General features: G+C 45.8%; 1 protein-coding gene across 4 annotated transcripts in view; it reads left to right on the plus strand.

Annotated features, from left to right (window-relative positions):
- The window catches only part of LOC125711959 (sodium/calcium exchanger 2-like), a 69,983-nt gene that overhangs the window by 36,026 nt on the left and 19,018 nt on the right, over positions 1–14,939 (plus strand). For all 4 annotated transcript variants that reach the window (XM_048981459.1, XM_048981458.1, XM_048981462.1 and 1 more), the window contains 6 exons: positions 6,439–6,862; positions 7,791–7,928; positions 8,901–9,128; positions 9,913–10,239; positions 10,863–11,312; positions 11,905–12,281. In XM_048981459.1, coding sequence (XP_048837416.1) covers positions 6,494–6,862; positions 7,791–7,928; positions 8,901–9,128; positions 9,913–10,239; positions 10,863–11,312; positions 11,905–12,281 — 1,889 coding nt within the window. In that variant the 5' untranslated portion in view covers positions 6,439–6,493. The remainder of the gene's footprint in view (positions 1–6,438; positions 6,863–7,790; positions 7,929–8,900; positions 9,129–9,912; positions 10,240–10,862; positions 11,313–11,904; positions 12,282–14,939) is intronic.

Here is a 14,939-nt window from a genome sequence, read left to right on the forward strand (position 1 = left end):
ATGTCTGCAAAGCACTTTGTAAACTCCCTGAGAGTCTAATTCCGCACCTGAGGATGTAGCGGTTCAGGTACCTGACTAAAAGCCCAGCTTCCTGTGTTGTCCTGTTACGCATTTGATGACCCTCGATACAGTCTCGAGCAGCAGTCACACACTCGTGTGACGTCACAGCGACAGTGCTATATTGTTCTGGCGTGCAGAAGATGTCCCACCCGTGCCAAGCTGGGAATGTGAACAACGCGCGACCTCCGCTCGGCCTGCCGTGACTTGGCTTAGTCCGTGAGGTAGCCTGGGTATTGGTCTACCACCATGCAGTTCTGCACCAAGCCCAATTGGACACGCTACACTGAATAGCAGTTAGAGACAAGCCAGCTCCTCCTAGGGCCATTAGAGATGGCCGTGAAATGGTTTTAGCAAATGATTTGACATCAAGTCCATTTCACCGCCTACTCAGAACTAGGGCTTGTGGCAGTGATAGAACTAAAGAAAATGGCGCACCCTTGAATGAATGAGTCAGAACTTTTGTATCTGCTGTGAATCCCGTTCTGCGATAGCAACTTTGGTCTGGTTTTAGGAAGCGTAATAAGGTAGATGGGAGCAGTTGAGACACAATAAAGGACAGAGAAGTTTGGGTGCAGGGGGACGGAGCAGTCAGATCAAGTAAGCTCCCGAGCTCATTAGGGTCAGCGGCCACAAGGGGATCTCATGGACTGTGATTTTGGGGCTTGCAAATGTGTTAAAGTCTGTATTTATTTAATTATAGACAAGTATACTAGCTATGCTTCGCTGATTACCTATTATAATCACCTGTTACCTATAACAGAGCGCTTTGTACTTCTCATTTATAATTTATCGACCTGTTTGTCTGGATTTATGCTTCATGTTTAGCTCACGCCTTCGAGTGCTACGTGCAGTCGAACTATTTCTCAGAATACAGTAATTTATTTCTTTTTTCTGAAGTCACGCTCCAGTTTATAGCATCCTTTCTGTTTTCTAGGGGGGTGGGGCATGTTTCATCCGTGAAGTGCATAGTTCTCCTCGTTGTATTTCATCACATCATCGATGCTGACATCATTGTCTCCACGCAAAGCCGATTAAGTGAAATGATCTACACTACAGACCTGGTACTGTTTTTCCTCCTCTTGCACATAAACATCTTAAAATTAAACTAATTGATTCCAGGCAGCAATAATGACCATCTACATTAGGTTCTAATGTATGGTCTGTTTTTTCCCCACTGTAACTGATACAGTAGCTAAGCTTAGCTTTACAAAATAACCTACAAGGAACAGTACTCGCCCCTTTTCTCTTCACCCTATACACTGCGGACTTCAATTACAACACGGACACTTGCCATCTACAGAAGTTTTCAGACGACACTGCCATTGTTGGTCGGGTGTCAGAGGGGAACGAGCTGGAATACAGGGGGGTCATCGATCGCTTTGTCAGCTGGTGTGAACTGAACCATCTTCATATTAATGCCAGCAAGACGAAGGAACTGGTGATTGACTTCAGCAAGAAGTCTTCTCCTACTACACCGGTGAACATCCAGGGTCTGGACATTGAAACGGTGAAGGAGTACAAATTCCTGGGTGTTCACCTAAACAACAAACTGGACTGGTCTACAAACACTGAGGCAGTTTACAAAAAGGGTCTAAGTCGTCTTCACCTGCTTAGGCGGCTAAGATCCTTTGGGGTGAACAGGACTCTCTTAAGGTCCTTCTATGACACTGTGGTAGCATCTGCTATCTTTTATGCTGTGGTCTGCTGGTGTGGTGGAATTGCAGAGAGGAACAGGGGGAAATTGGACAAACTGGTGAAGAGGGCCAGCTCTGTCCTGGGCTGCCCACTGAAATCCATCGAGCAGGTTGGGGATGAGAGGATGCGGTCTAAGCTAACATCCATTATGGACAACACCTCCCACCCCCTGCATGAGACTGTACGAGCTCTGAGCAGCTCATTCAGCAATAGACTTCTACACCCACAGTGTAGGAAGGAGCGCTACCGCAGGTCATTCTTACCAGCGGCTGTCAGACATTATAACAGTTTAGCGTGAGTATTTTTTACTCATATATGTTTAACTGACATATCACATGCTGTAACCAGGATCATTCACACCCCACCCCACCCCCGCACTTGTGTACATATCTCTGTACATTTTGTACATATCTCTGTACATCTTTATTTATTTCCAAAACTTTTGTACATTTGTATTTATATCTTTGTGTATCTACCTGCTCCTATTGTTCTATATTACGTTTTTGTGCAAGAGCTCTGTAACACCTAAATTTCTCATTCGTGGGATAATAAAGGTTTATTCTATTCTATTCTATTCTATTCTGCCTGGAACCCTGCTTTGCATGGGGGGGCTCCCCATGCTTCTGTCATCACTATTATCTCCTGCTATCACTCCCCCGGTGGCCAAGCATTAGATAAATGGACCTACACCCAGACGGTCCCTCACCTTCATCTCCTCAGCTCCTTTCTGCCTGGGCGAATCTAGCGCTTTTACCAACTGCATCTATTCAGGAGTGATTCCCTCCAGACATTCATGGGCCGTGAGAAAACCTCCGTGTGCGTCAGCTCCCTGCGGACTGGCTGCCAGCTACGTATCGCCTTATAAAGCAGGAAGAGAATGCTGAGCTACTCTTGCAAGCCCCTCACAGACATTCATTATATTTGCCGTCATAATCCTGTAAAGATTTAGCGCAAACTTTATCCTGCTGGCAGTTTTCTCTCCCCCCCCCCCCCCTTCATTCATGCAGTCATTTATTCATTTTCGTTCTTGCTTATCTGTTAAAAGGCTGCAATTTTCATAAGCAGCCCTTGGATCGAAAACCTATCAATACCGTTATAGCCACATTTTATTCTGAGCCTAGGCTAAGTGTCGTCTAAAGGAAATTTATGCATCTTCTAGGCTGACCAAAAGTGTCTCTGGGGTGATGTATTGATTCCTACCAGTGTATTTTATCCTGGGGGGGGGGGGGGGGAGAGATGCTCGGGACTTCCTACTCTTTCTATGTTGCTCATCATGGCTGCCTGCCAGGGAGGTGGGCGTGGGGGTTGCTGGGATGCCACCCGGACAGCATGGTGCTAACAGGAGGAGATGTGCCCATTGCCGCAGATTCGGCACTTTTTCCCTGGCATGCGAGGTGGGAGCCCACAGAGGGCTGTCGGCATGTACGCCGCCTCTGTGCTGACGCCTCACTCCCATCCGAGGTCATCTCCCCACCGAACATGGTGCAAAGATGGCAGCCAGAGCCTCCTCTTCCTTATTGTGAGGACCGTTTGGAGATGCTTGTAAACATCTTGATTGCTCCACAGCCTCTGGATAGCCGAGTCTAAGTGTTATTTCTCTGACTTCCAGTCTGCATGCTGCTGACACCTCCTGCTGTATTTTATCATACTTACACCAGCATCTGACATAAGCCCGTATCCCAGAAGACTAAAATTATGTTGCTGTTGTCTCCCATTGTACATCTTTTCATTATCGACATTGTTCAGTGATAGCGGGTAAAACAGCACAGTCATTCATCAGTTTATTAACATTTATAGTAAGTACCGATATATGTACAACACAAATATAACATTCCTGAATGCCTGCACCACAAAAATGTTGAATCTACAATTATTATTTTCCACAGTTATTATAAAATAGAGCTATGGCGAATTAATAGATCATTCAAAACTGAAGTATTTAAATTCTTCGGAAATAGCTGAACCGCTTATGGGGAAACTATACAATGTCTGCGACCATCTGCCCCTTTTTTACTTTTATATAATAAGAATTCAGTTCAAGTTTCCTCTAAGAATCCCTGATAAAGACTTAATCACATTTAATTATAAGATTAGGATAATATACTGAAATCCCTTATGAAATGAGGTTTCACAATATTATGGGGAACGTGATTATGAGCCGCTCAATAAGATTTAATTAATTTGCACAATTGAATTCCTAGAGAAGAAGTGTCCGGTGCAGATTTCAGCGTTCAGGTAGAAGCTAGGGAGGGACACAGATTTTGTGGGGGCGCACGGTACTGGAATGGAATTCTGGTCCAGGATGGCTTGGCAGTTTGTCAAGTGACATCCCTGAAGGACATTCTGAAAAGAAACTGTTCCAGATTGTCAAAGATTATTTTTTTCCCAAGCTTGAAATGTGAGGTTTTATGTGAAGGGGGGGCATCTAACACAGGCACAGATATAGATACACATAAAGGCACAACTAGATAGAAATGTCACTCATGCAGAGAAGGCAAGCCTTGCATTTCTTATGACCAAGTGATGCAGGAGTTTTGGGTCTGGAACTTAAGCAGTGCCGGTTAAGTGTTATGTGACTCTCTGGCTCCTCTGTAATATTTAATTCTGACAAAGCGCTTGGCTTATCTGGATTGTGTGGCCTCTTTGTATGCTAAGAACATGTGTAAGTTATGATAAAACCCACTAGTTTCTTATACTGGGTTAAGAAACTGCTTCTTGACATGAAGGAGCGAGTCTTTAAAATGATTCAATAAAAAATAATACAGTCGTTTCCTTTTGGGTGAATATCTTTCTACATTAAAACAATATAATTCTAGTGGCAAAATTAGCAGTTGGAAATCCATCCATCCATCCATCCATTTCCTGTAACCGCTTGTCCTATTCAGGGTCACAGGTGGTCCGGAGCCTATCCCAGAGGCCTCGGGTGCAAGCCAGGGAACAACCCAGGACGGGGCACCAACCCGTCACAGGACCCACTCACACATGAGTCACACACACATGCACACCTACCTTCAATTTGGTAACATAGCAGAAGTCATTTTATTCTAATCTTCTGTTGCTCTATAGTTCCTCATTTATACATTGAAAAATTTCTCAAATAAGCCTAGAATTTTGTTTACATTTTGAACATATGGTCATCCTACCTAGAAGATCTGGTTTCTAGCTGTGATATTGAGAAACAGCTAAGGAATAAGGGCCGCCTTGTACTACTGTGAAATATGCTTTCTGTCACAAATCTATAAGGCTACAGAAACACATGACTAATAATAGTTCATCATTCTAAAAGTGTTACTGAAGTCCAGCAGATGTCATGATTTTTTTCTTCCTTTCTGGGACCATTTTATGACAAATCAAACCTATAAAATACTTTATATCCATGTCCTCTAGCATATATTTTGTGTGGGGCAGGGGAGTTGTATGAGAGATGGGAGAGAATTATTGATGAGTGTCATTAGCCATTCATCCCCTGCCCGCAGGTCAGGATTGGTGGAATCTAAACAGCGTGTGATTGGCCAAAAGGGTGTCATCTTAGCCTCTGTCCGACATTTTAAGTTTATGGGTCCATTTCATATCTGGGTAGTTACTGTGCAGTTCTCTCACTTTTCTTTTTCCTTTTCACTCTCTTTCCTTCTTCCAGTGTGATAGATTGTCCTTTGAAACCCTTCATGAAGTCACCATGGTAACGTCCGGCCATGCAAGGAATATTTATGAGTGAATCCCCATGTAGGGCATCCCCGTCTCTTTTCTCTTTTTTATATCCATCCTTCCCAGTCTTTCCTGTTCTTGTACTATCTCTCTCTGCCTGTATTTTTCCAAATATCGCTCTTCCAAACGATATCCCAGATCTTTTTACTTGGGCTTGCCAGATCTTTTTCTAAACTCCTAAGTCTTTTTCTTGACAATATTTTAAGATACTGCAGAGCTCTAGCAAGACAAGTCGCTCTCTACACGTTCTGGCAAAGCACATGCTTTGTCAAATGCAGTTAATCTTACACTAACACGCTGAGTAAAAGGCAACCATATCTAGCACTGCTTCCACCTCCACGTCCTGTCCTCTCAACTGTTTGTTATTCAAGTCATTGCAAGCCTTAGAGGTGCAGCCCAGCAGAGCAGAATGGGGAAAAAGGACCCAATGTGCAATGCATCATGGGACATTAAATTAGCAAACAAACCAGTAGGGTAATCAGATGACAGGTTGACGTATGGCTCAAGCTTGGAAGACTATTCCGTTTTGCAAGGTTGACTTGGCAGTGCATAATTCTCAGAATGGAAAGGCACTTACGCAAGACAAAAATATGTATTTAGGTTATGTATTGCTGTTCATGCTGACACACTTAATCAATCCAAAGGGTGTATTATGGATTTTCACATTATATTATAATTGTTGATTGTAAGTATTGTTGAGTAATGTTTTTTTTTTTTACTGTGCATACACTGACAAAACACATGTTTTTCTTTTATTGATGAAACCACTTAAAAAGTGAAAGAACAGAACAATTTGTCACTAATATATTATCCTGGCCTGCATTGAAACACCCTTTTGTTCTGGTACAAGGTGCACAAGCGAAACATACACACATATATATCTACACAAACGTCAGTCTGTAATATATGCAAAATATGAGAAAGTCATGCAAATATTCTCCCTTTTATTCTCCTCTGCCTTCTCCTCCTTCCTCATAGGTGACCGGTACCACCCCTCCCAGTTCTGCTCCTCTCTTTTCCCTGCTCCTGCACCATGTTTGCCGTTTCAAGGAGAGCCATGGAGTCCCGCCTCGGACTGTCTCTCCCAGCCGTCCTGCTCCTTCTGTTTCTGCTGCCTCAGCCGTGCTCTCCCGAGTCTCAGCCAATAGAGGCGGAGCCCGTTTCCCCGTCCGTCACCACGGAGCTCTATGGCAATGACAGCGACGAAGCCAAGCCCCCCTGTAGCGACTTGACCATCTGTAGTCCAGGCATTCTGCTGCCTGTGTGGCTGCCTCATCAGCCCGGCTTGGGGGACCAGGTGGCTCGAGCCATCGTCTACTTTGTCTCACTCATGTATATGTTCCTGGGTGTATCCATCATCGCTGACCGCTTCATGGCCTCCATCGAGGTCATCACATCTCAGGTACGCTAGACTGCCCGTATGTTTGCTGGTGCAGATGTTCCCAAAACTCCCTTCTTTCTAGGCCCTCGTTATCTGCCTACCATCACAGGCCATTATCTAGACATGTATTAAGACAGAGTGAAAATAAGGACAGCGTACCACTTCATCAGGCTGAATTTCATGTCCTAGGAAGAACATGTTCTGAGAATGTTTGTATATAATGTCTTATCTCATCCTGATTATGATACTCATGAGGCATGAATGATATGATCTGCATGACAATGACAACAAATTTCTCATTTGAAATAGAATTTTATGCTATTATTTCAATTACCTGCTTAGCTAAGTGCGCTAAAGACATGAGAACTAATAAGCCAAAATAACTAAACCACGCTCTCAGTTTTATAATTGTCTTTATGAGTGCCTTGTTTTTACATTTAATGTATTTGTTTGCTGCTGAGCACGATACATCCTCCCTGTGTTTGTTTATATGAAGTGCTTGAATTGCCAGTTATCGTATTTATTATTATCTTACTCATAAGTGAGAAGTGACTAGTGAGCTCTCGGCAACGAACTGTAATTGCAATGGAGCATTCACAAGCAGCATGTAAGGATACATTAGCACCCTAACATACCATAGCAGCTTTAATATACATTAATAACAAACATCATATGATTACACAATTAGTTTTTTTTTATTGTCATGTAACGTTTGTTATTAATGTACAACAAAGCTGTCAAGGTATGTTAGGATGTTAAAGTATACTTAAATGCTTAACTTATGAATGTTCTATGAATGCATTATGAAGGTGCACTAAATGTTTTGCTAATGCATTATAAAGGCATTATAAATGTGCAGTTAATGAAACGCATTGCCCAACAGTTACGCATGAAATTTGCATAGCGCAGTCGTGCATCTGCTTCCTGACATACATGGCCCTTGCTTCAGGAGAAGGAGGTCACCATCACTATGCCCAATGGCGAGACGTCGGTGGCCACCGTGCGTATCTGGAATGAGACAGTGTCCAACCTAACGCTGATGGCTTTGGGCTCCTCAGCCCCTGAGATTCTGCTCTCTGTCATTGAGGTATGTGCTGTGAGAGGAGTCCGACCCAATTTCACTACCACAGATTTAGGTTATTCTAAGTGTTATGGGGGGGGGGGGGGGCAAATTAAAAGCAGGGGGCCAGGAAAGAGGACAAGTTAAAAGCAGGGGGGGGGGGAAGGAAAGAGGACAAGTTAAAAGCAGGGGGGGCAGGAAAGAGGACAAGTTGAATGATGGGGGGTTCAGGACAAGGGGCAAGTTAAGAGCAGGGGGGGTCTGGACAAGGGACAAGATAATAGCAGGGGGGCATGAAAGGAGACAAGTTGGGGGCGCACGACGGGGGACACGTTAAAAGCAGGGGGGGCATGAAAGGGGACGAGTTAAAAGCGGGGGGGGTCTGGGGGGGACAGGGGACAACACAACAGCCGCAGTGTCCTCATTACGTGGGACCAACATCCACACTCCTTCTATCAGCAGATGGACCTTTCAGCTCAGTTCTGCTGCATCTGGCTGATATTGAACAGGCCCTGCCTTTCACATGACATATGGCCATAATTCTCAGACTATATAAGATTTCCGGTGTTTTTTCAAAGAAAAAATGTTGAGAGAGATAAATGAGATAATTGGAGTTCAACAGAACTTAATCTTTCTTATCTCTCCTCCAGGTCCGTGGGTGTAAATCCAAACCCATCCGTGCTTATTTGTTCTCTTCTAGTTTTCACGGTTTTTATGAAGGTTTTAAAGGTCCAACGATATGCCGTACTGGGGATTTAATAGCACTTTATTGCGCATATTAGGTGAATGTATGAGTGTCTTTTAATGGATTAATACTCTATGCAGAGTTAGCCTGGAGTCTGGATTACTTGTCACCCCATGTGCTTTTTAGCAAGTGTTTACTGAAAATAGGTGCATGAGTTAATTTATATATGATTCACCACTGGGACTGATAAATGCAGGATGATGTTTTATGTTTTGGTAATGGCCACTCAATGCTTCCCACACGTTTGCTGGTAGGTGTGCGGGCACAAGTTTGAGGCAGGTGAGCTTGGCCCGGGTACCATCGTGGGAAGTGCTGCCTTCAACATGTTTGTCATCATCGGCTTGTGTGTGTGGGTCATCCCCGCTGGTGAATCCCGCAAGATCAAGCACCTGAGGGTCTTTTTCATCACCGCCTTTTGGAGCATCTTCGCTTACATATGGCTGTACCTCATCTTGGCCGTCATGTCGCCGGGCATCGTGGAGGTTAGCCGGTCTGCCTTTATGTAGTCGTCTTCTTAACCACCATATCCAACTAAGAGACAAATAACTGAAAGGATAAGTCTGTACCGTATGATGTGTGCGTATTTCTCCTAATGTTAACGGTACTCATGAAGCATGAGTGATTTGATCTGCATGATAGTGACAACAAATTTCGTATTTGAAATAGAATTTTATACTATTTCAGTTTTTTTTGCGAATTATTTAAATTTCAATTACCTGCTTAGCTAAGTGTGCTAGAGACATGAGAAGTAATAAGCTAAAAAACTAAACCACGCTCTCAGCTTTATAATTGTCTTTATAAGTGCCTTGTTTTTACATTAAATCTATTTGTTTGCTACTGAGAGCGATACATTCTCACTGTATTTGTTTATACAAAGTGCCTGAATTCATTGTAAGCTTATGACTATGTATCAGGGTTCCCTAATCTTGGTTCTGGATGGCTAGTTTGCAGAATTTTGCAGATTTCCCTGCTGAGACACACCTACAGATCTTGGTAATTAGCTGAGTTAGATGTGTTTGAGCAGGGAAATCTGTGGATTCCGGCCCCCCAGGACGGGAATTGGGGAACCCTACTCTATATAGTCAGTGTGCCTTTCTTCTGTGGTGGAGAAGCACTTAGACTTAGCTTGTGCCTATTTGTATCTGTCTGTTGCTGGACACCTGATCCATCTACCTGAGTGTTACATACAGACCCGGCTGCGAGCTGCTGTGCTGAAGTGCTGCGCCAAGGGGTGTGGGAACGAAACAATGACCTCTATGTTCTCAGGTGTGGGAGGCACTGGTCACGCTGCTCTTCTTCCCAGTATGTGTCATGCTGGCCTGGATTGCCGACCGACGACTTCTGTTCTACAAGTACATGCACAAGCGCTACCGGGCGGATAAGCGCCGGGGCATTGTGGTGGAGACGGAGGGCGAGATGACGCCCAAAGGTGATGAGATGATGATGGATGGCAAGTTCCCTGCCCGGGCAGGCATATTACCCACCGAAAACTGCCAGGATGGGAACAGTGTAGTGGGAGTCGGCCTTCCCAATTCCAGCAGCACCACTGTCGCTATGGATAACAGCAAGGATCTGGACGAAAGTCGCAAGGAGGTCAGTAGCCCGGAGGTAGAGGACAGGACAGGGAGGAAAGCAGGCTATAGAGAAGGAGGGGAGTGAGAGTTTGGGCCCGAAGGTTTAGTGAGACGACGGGGGAGGCTGCAGCAAGGGAGATTGAAAATCAGAAATGGGAGGCGGATGGAAGACCGGCCCCCAGTGTCGGCGCCAGAACATATCTGACGGCAGGGTGTAGTTGGAGATGAGATGAATGGATAGGGGGGAGAGTCTTTACTGGGGGGTGGGGGGGGGGAGCTGGGTGGGGAGGGTGTGGGTGGGGTGATGAACCATTGGGTGCACAGTTGATCTGTAGCCAAGCCTCTGGTGGGGGAGGACTAGGCTAGCAGGCTATTTTTTTTAGCATTTTAGCAATTGGTAATTATTTGTGGGTGGGGGGGTAAGGCACAGGTGGCCTTTTCGAGGGACAAGGCCCCCATGGTACCCATTTATGGTGCAGACACTGTTGGGCCAATTCAATTCAATTCAATTCAATTCGTATAGTGCATTTTCACAACATAACATTGTCTCAAAGTGCTATTGTCTTGCCTGTTGTCCAGCATGTGCTCATATGTGCGCAGACAAGATGTCGTTCCCCACTCAGTCTGACGCCATCTGTGCAGGTGATCCGTATCCTTAAGGAGCTGAAGCAGAAGTACCCAGACAAGGAGCTGGAGCAGCTGGTGGAGCTGGCCAACTACTATGCCCTGATGCACCAGCAGAAGAGTCGCGCCTTCTACCGCATCCAGGCCACTAGGATGATGATCGGGGCGGGAAACGTGCTGAAGAAGCACGCCGCCGACAATGCCCGGCGGGCAGCGGCTACTGAGGATCCCGCCGAGAAGGACGACCTAGAGACCTGCAGCCACATCTCCTTTGATAGTCCCCAGTGGCAGTGCATGGAGAACTGCGGCACGGTTGCCCTTGCTGTTGTCTGCCAAGGCGGCACTGGTGAGAGCACCTTCTATGTGGACTACCGCACGGAGGACGGCTCCGCCAATGCCGGCTCGGATTATGAATACAGCGAGGGCACCCTAGTCTTTAAGCCTGGGGAGACTAGAAAGGAGATCAAGGTGAGTGAGGAACACAGCGGGGAGAAAAGTATGGTTCAAAATGACCACCTCTATGTTCATTTACATTTTCAGATGTGGTTAGTTCAGGTCCAGAAAGTAAAAATCCTGACCAAAATTTTGTTTCAACCAACCAGTTAAACATGAAGAGTCACAGTAACAGTGTATTCAGCTGGTCGGCTGAAACTAAATTTGGTCTGGATTTGTACTTTCTGTACCTGAACTTCCCACCTCTGTATATTTCTTATACTAGCAGTAAAAAAAGTGTAGAATACTAATAGAAAAAAGTTTGTAAGGCCTCTTGTTTGTAGGAGGCAAAGTAATAAAGAGTTTAACTTGATTCATTTTCAAAAGATGCCCTGACTGTAGGCGGATAGTTTAATGGAACTATTTAAGATGAAAAATATGATGTCCCTGAATTTTGCTTTGGCTGTATATCAATAGGACGCTTACCCCCATTAAATTCCACAGTAATCAAACTGCATACAGCAAAATCTATTTTCAGTTTGTACTGAATCCTTTTGCAGATGTATTGCTGCTTCGAAGGTTCTCATTGTGGCAGTCATGTGCATTAGAAACATCTTGCGTGTCACAGGTAGGCATCATCGACGACGACATCTTTGAGGAGGACGAGCACTTCTTTGTGAGATTATTGAACTTGCGTGTGGGCGACGCAGAGGGCATGTTCGAGAGCGAGGGTGTGGGCATGGCGCCCAAGGGCCGGCTGGTGGAGCCGTTGGTGGCCACTGTCACCATCCTGGATGACGACCATGCTGGCATCTTCACCTTCAGTGAGCGTCTGGTGCGTGTGAGCGAGAGCGTGGGCACCATGGAGGTGACGGTGGTCCGTAACTCAGGTGCCCGTGGCACCGTCATCATCCCATACCATACGGAGCCGGGAAGCGCCCGCGGTGGTGGTGTGGACTACGAGGATGCACAGGGGGAACTGGAGTTCACCAACGATCTGACCACGTGAGTCTTCTGCACTGGCCTGGCACACACAAGAGCTCACAGTAGGATCACAGATAGGGGGGTGAGATTGGCTTTTCCTAGATTGCCTGCAAAGTGAGGGGTATGCTGTGGACAGAATGAGCAGGATAGTGTTTTGGGTTTGAATGAATTAATATAAGCACTCTCTTTCTCTTTGCAAGTGGTGGATAAATTAAGGAATTGCATCAGAAAAATAATCAGTAAAAGGTAACTCTTTACATTGACTGCACCTTCATAATGCCTTTATGAAGCATTCGTGGAACATTCAGTGCACCGGCCTTCATAATGCGATCATTATGCATTCATAGAACATTCATAAGCAGCATATAAGCATACCTTAATGTCCTAACATACCTTAACAGCTTTAATGTTTAACAAACATGATGTTATAATAACAAACATTATAAGTGTATAATTATGTAATGTTTGTTATTGAAAGAGATAAAAGCTGTTAATGTAGGCATGATGAAGGTGCACTGAATGTTCTGTGTAGTACCAGATAAAATGTATTGTGTTACAATTTGGTTATTCAGACAGCTGGTACAATGTAAGCCTCACTATTGATGCTGTCGATGTAGATTATGTCAAATTACAAGATAATCATGCGGAAATAACAGAAATTACAGAAATGTGAGGATGTTCTGTGAAGTCTAGTAGCTGTCAAACTGAGTCATTGCTGGCAGTGAGAATAAGAAAGAATAAAGAGAGAAATGTGAGACAGGCCATGTGTGCCGAGTCTCCACAGGGCATTGCAGCCCCCAGGGGCTCGGATGTTTGCTGCTCTGCCTTCCACTTTGCCTCTTTAGGGATATTAAGCAAGATATCCATTATTTATCGAGGCCAGATTTTTTTATTGAATTCACTGCCAGTAATGGAGGCCAAGAAGAGAATTGCAAGCTGAGTCACGTTGAACCAAATTATCCGTAAGCATGTCTATGCATATTCACGGGTGGCACTTCCTCTGCCTGGCTGCTGTGCACGAGCGTCTGGGCCATAATGTAATTCCGTGACCTCAGGAAGCAGATTAAGCCTAACGGCGGCGTCTGCTTTTCAGTGTAATTGATGATTTATTACGTGAAAGAAGCAATCGTGCCCCAGATTTCTCATGGCATCAGGTACATATCGTGCCTGAAAAGCTTCCATAATGTACCTGCTGCATTGTGGGATTATTACATCTTACCTGTGGTAACAAAACAGACCTCATGTCTCCTAAGCCAGTGTTTCTCAAATCGGTCCTGGGGGACCCCTTGGCAGTTCACGTTTTTGCTCCCCGGGATCCCCGAGAACTGGCTAGAGAAACACTGGTCCTAAGCAGTGAAAGTGGCTTTTTAAGACTTTCTGTTTATGAGACTGGCAGACAGCCAAACTGCAGCTGACTGTTGACATCCCAGTCCTGGGAGCCACTCTGTGCACCATAGGAAGCTAATCGTACACGCAGGCAAATCCACGCACCACTCCTCTGTGTCCCGATTGCTCGTGTAGAGTCTCTGTGTTGGGATTCACTTTACATCGCCCAAAAATATCCTTCATAGCAGCAGGACTCGTGAAGTGAGTGACATGTCATTAATCACTGAGGTTGTCAAGCAGCTGATGGTGCTGTCATGAGCAAAGCACTCGTTCAGGAATCACCAAGTGAGGAAGATCATTCTGTCTTTTCACACCTAATTATTCTTCATTGTTTGGAACATGAGAAACATCCCCTTGATAACTGGTGCACTTGGGCTGCGCTTGACAGTCTCCATTTTAGATACTTGATCCACTGCATCATTCCTTCATTTCACTGTGTCACTGTGGAGCTCTGCGATTAGCACTGTAGTGCCAACAGTGTTTCCCCAACCCACTCTTTGGAGACCCTCAGATAGTCCGCATTTTTGCTCCCTCCAGGCACCCAAGGCACCTGTATCAGGTATTCATTGTTTTTGATTGTCTAGGAGCAAAAACGTGGACTGTTTTGGGGTTCCTGAGGACTGGGTTGGGAAACATTGTTGTTATCTCACACCTCCAGGGCTGTGGGATCAGTTACCACCCCCCAGTACCTGTGTGTGCTCACCTCTCAGTTTTCTCAGGATGCTCCAGTGTATCCCCCACAGTCTGCAAAGATGCAGTTGTCTCTAAATTACCCAGAGTGTGTGATGGGCTGGAATCCCATTCCGGCCGTCCCCCTGCCTCATGCCAGTCCCCCCTGCCTCATGCCAGTCCCCCCTGCCTTATGCCAGTCCCCCTGCCTCATGCCAGTCCCTCTGCCTCATGCTAGTCCCCCTGCCTCATGCCAGTCCCCCCTGCCTCATGCCAGTCCCCCCTGCCTCATGCCAGTCCCCCCTGCCTCATGCCAGTCCCCCTGCCTCATGCTAGTCCCCCTGCCTTATGCCAGTCCCCCCTGCCTCATGCCAGTCCCCCCTGCCTCATGCCAGTCCCCCTGCTTCATGCCAGTCCCCCTGCCTTATGCCAGTCCCCCCTGCCTCATGCCAGTCCCTCTGCCTCATGCCAGTCCCTCTGCCTCATGCCAGTCCCCCCTGCTTCATGCCAGTCCCCCCTGCCTCATGCCAGTCCCCCTGCCTTATGCCAGTCCCTCTGCCTCATGCCAGTCCCCCCAGCCTCATGCCAGTCCCTCTGTCTCTTGCCAGTCTCCCCTGCCTCATG

Source organism: Brienomyrus brachyistius, chromosome 17 (genome assembly GCF_023856365.1).
Source record: "Brienomyrus brachyistius isolate T26 chromosome 17, BBRACH_0.4, whole genome shotgun sequence".
NCBI lineage: Eukaryota > Metazoa > Chordata > Actinopteri > Osteoglossiformes > Mormyridae > Brienomyrus > Brienomyrus brachyistius.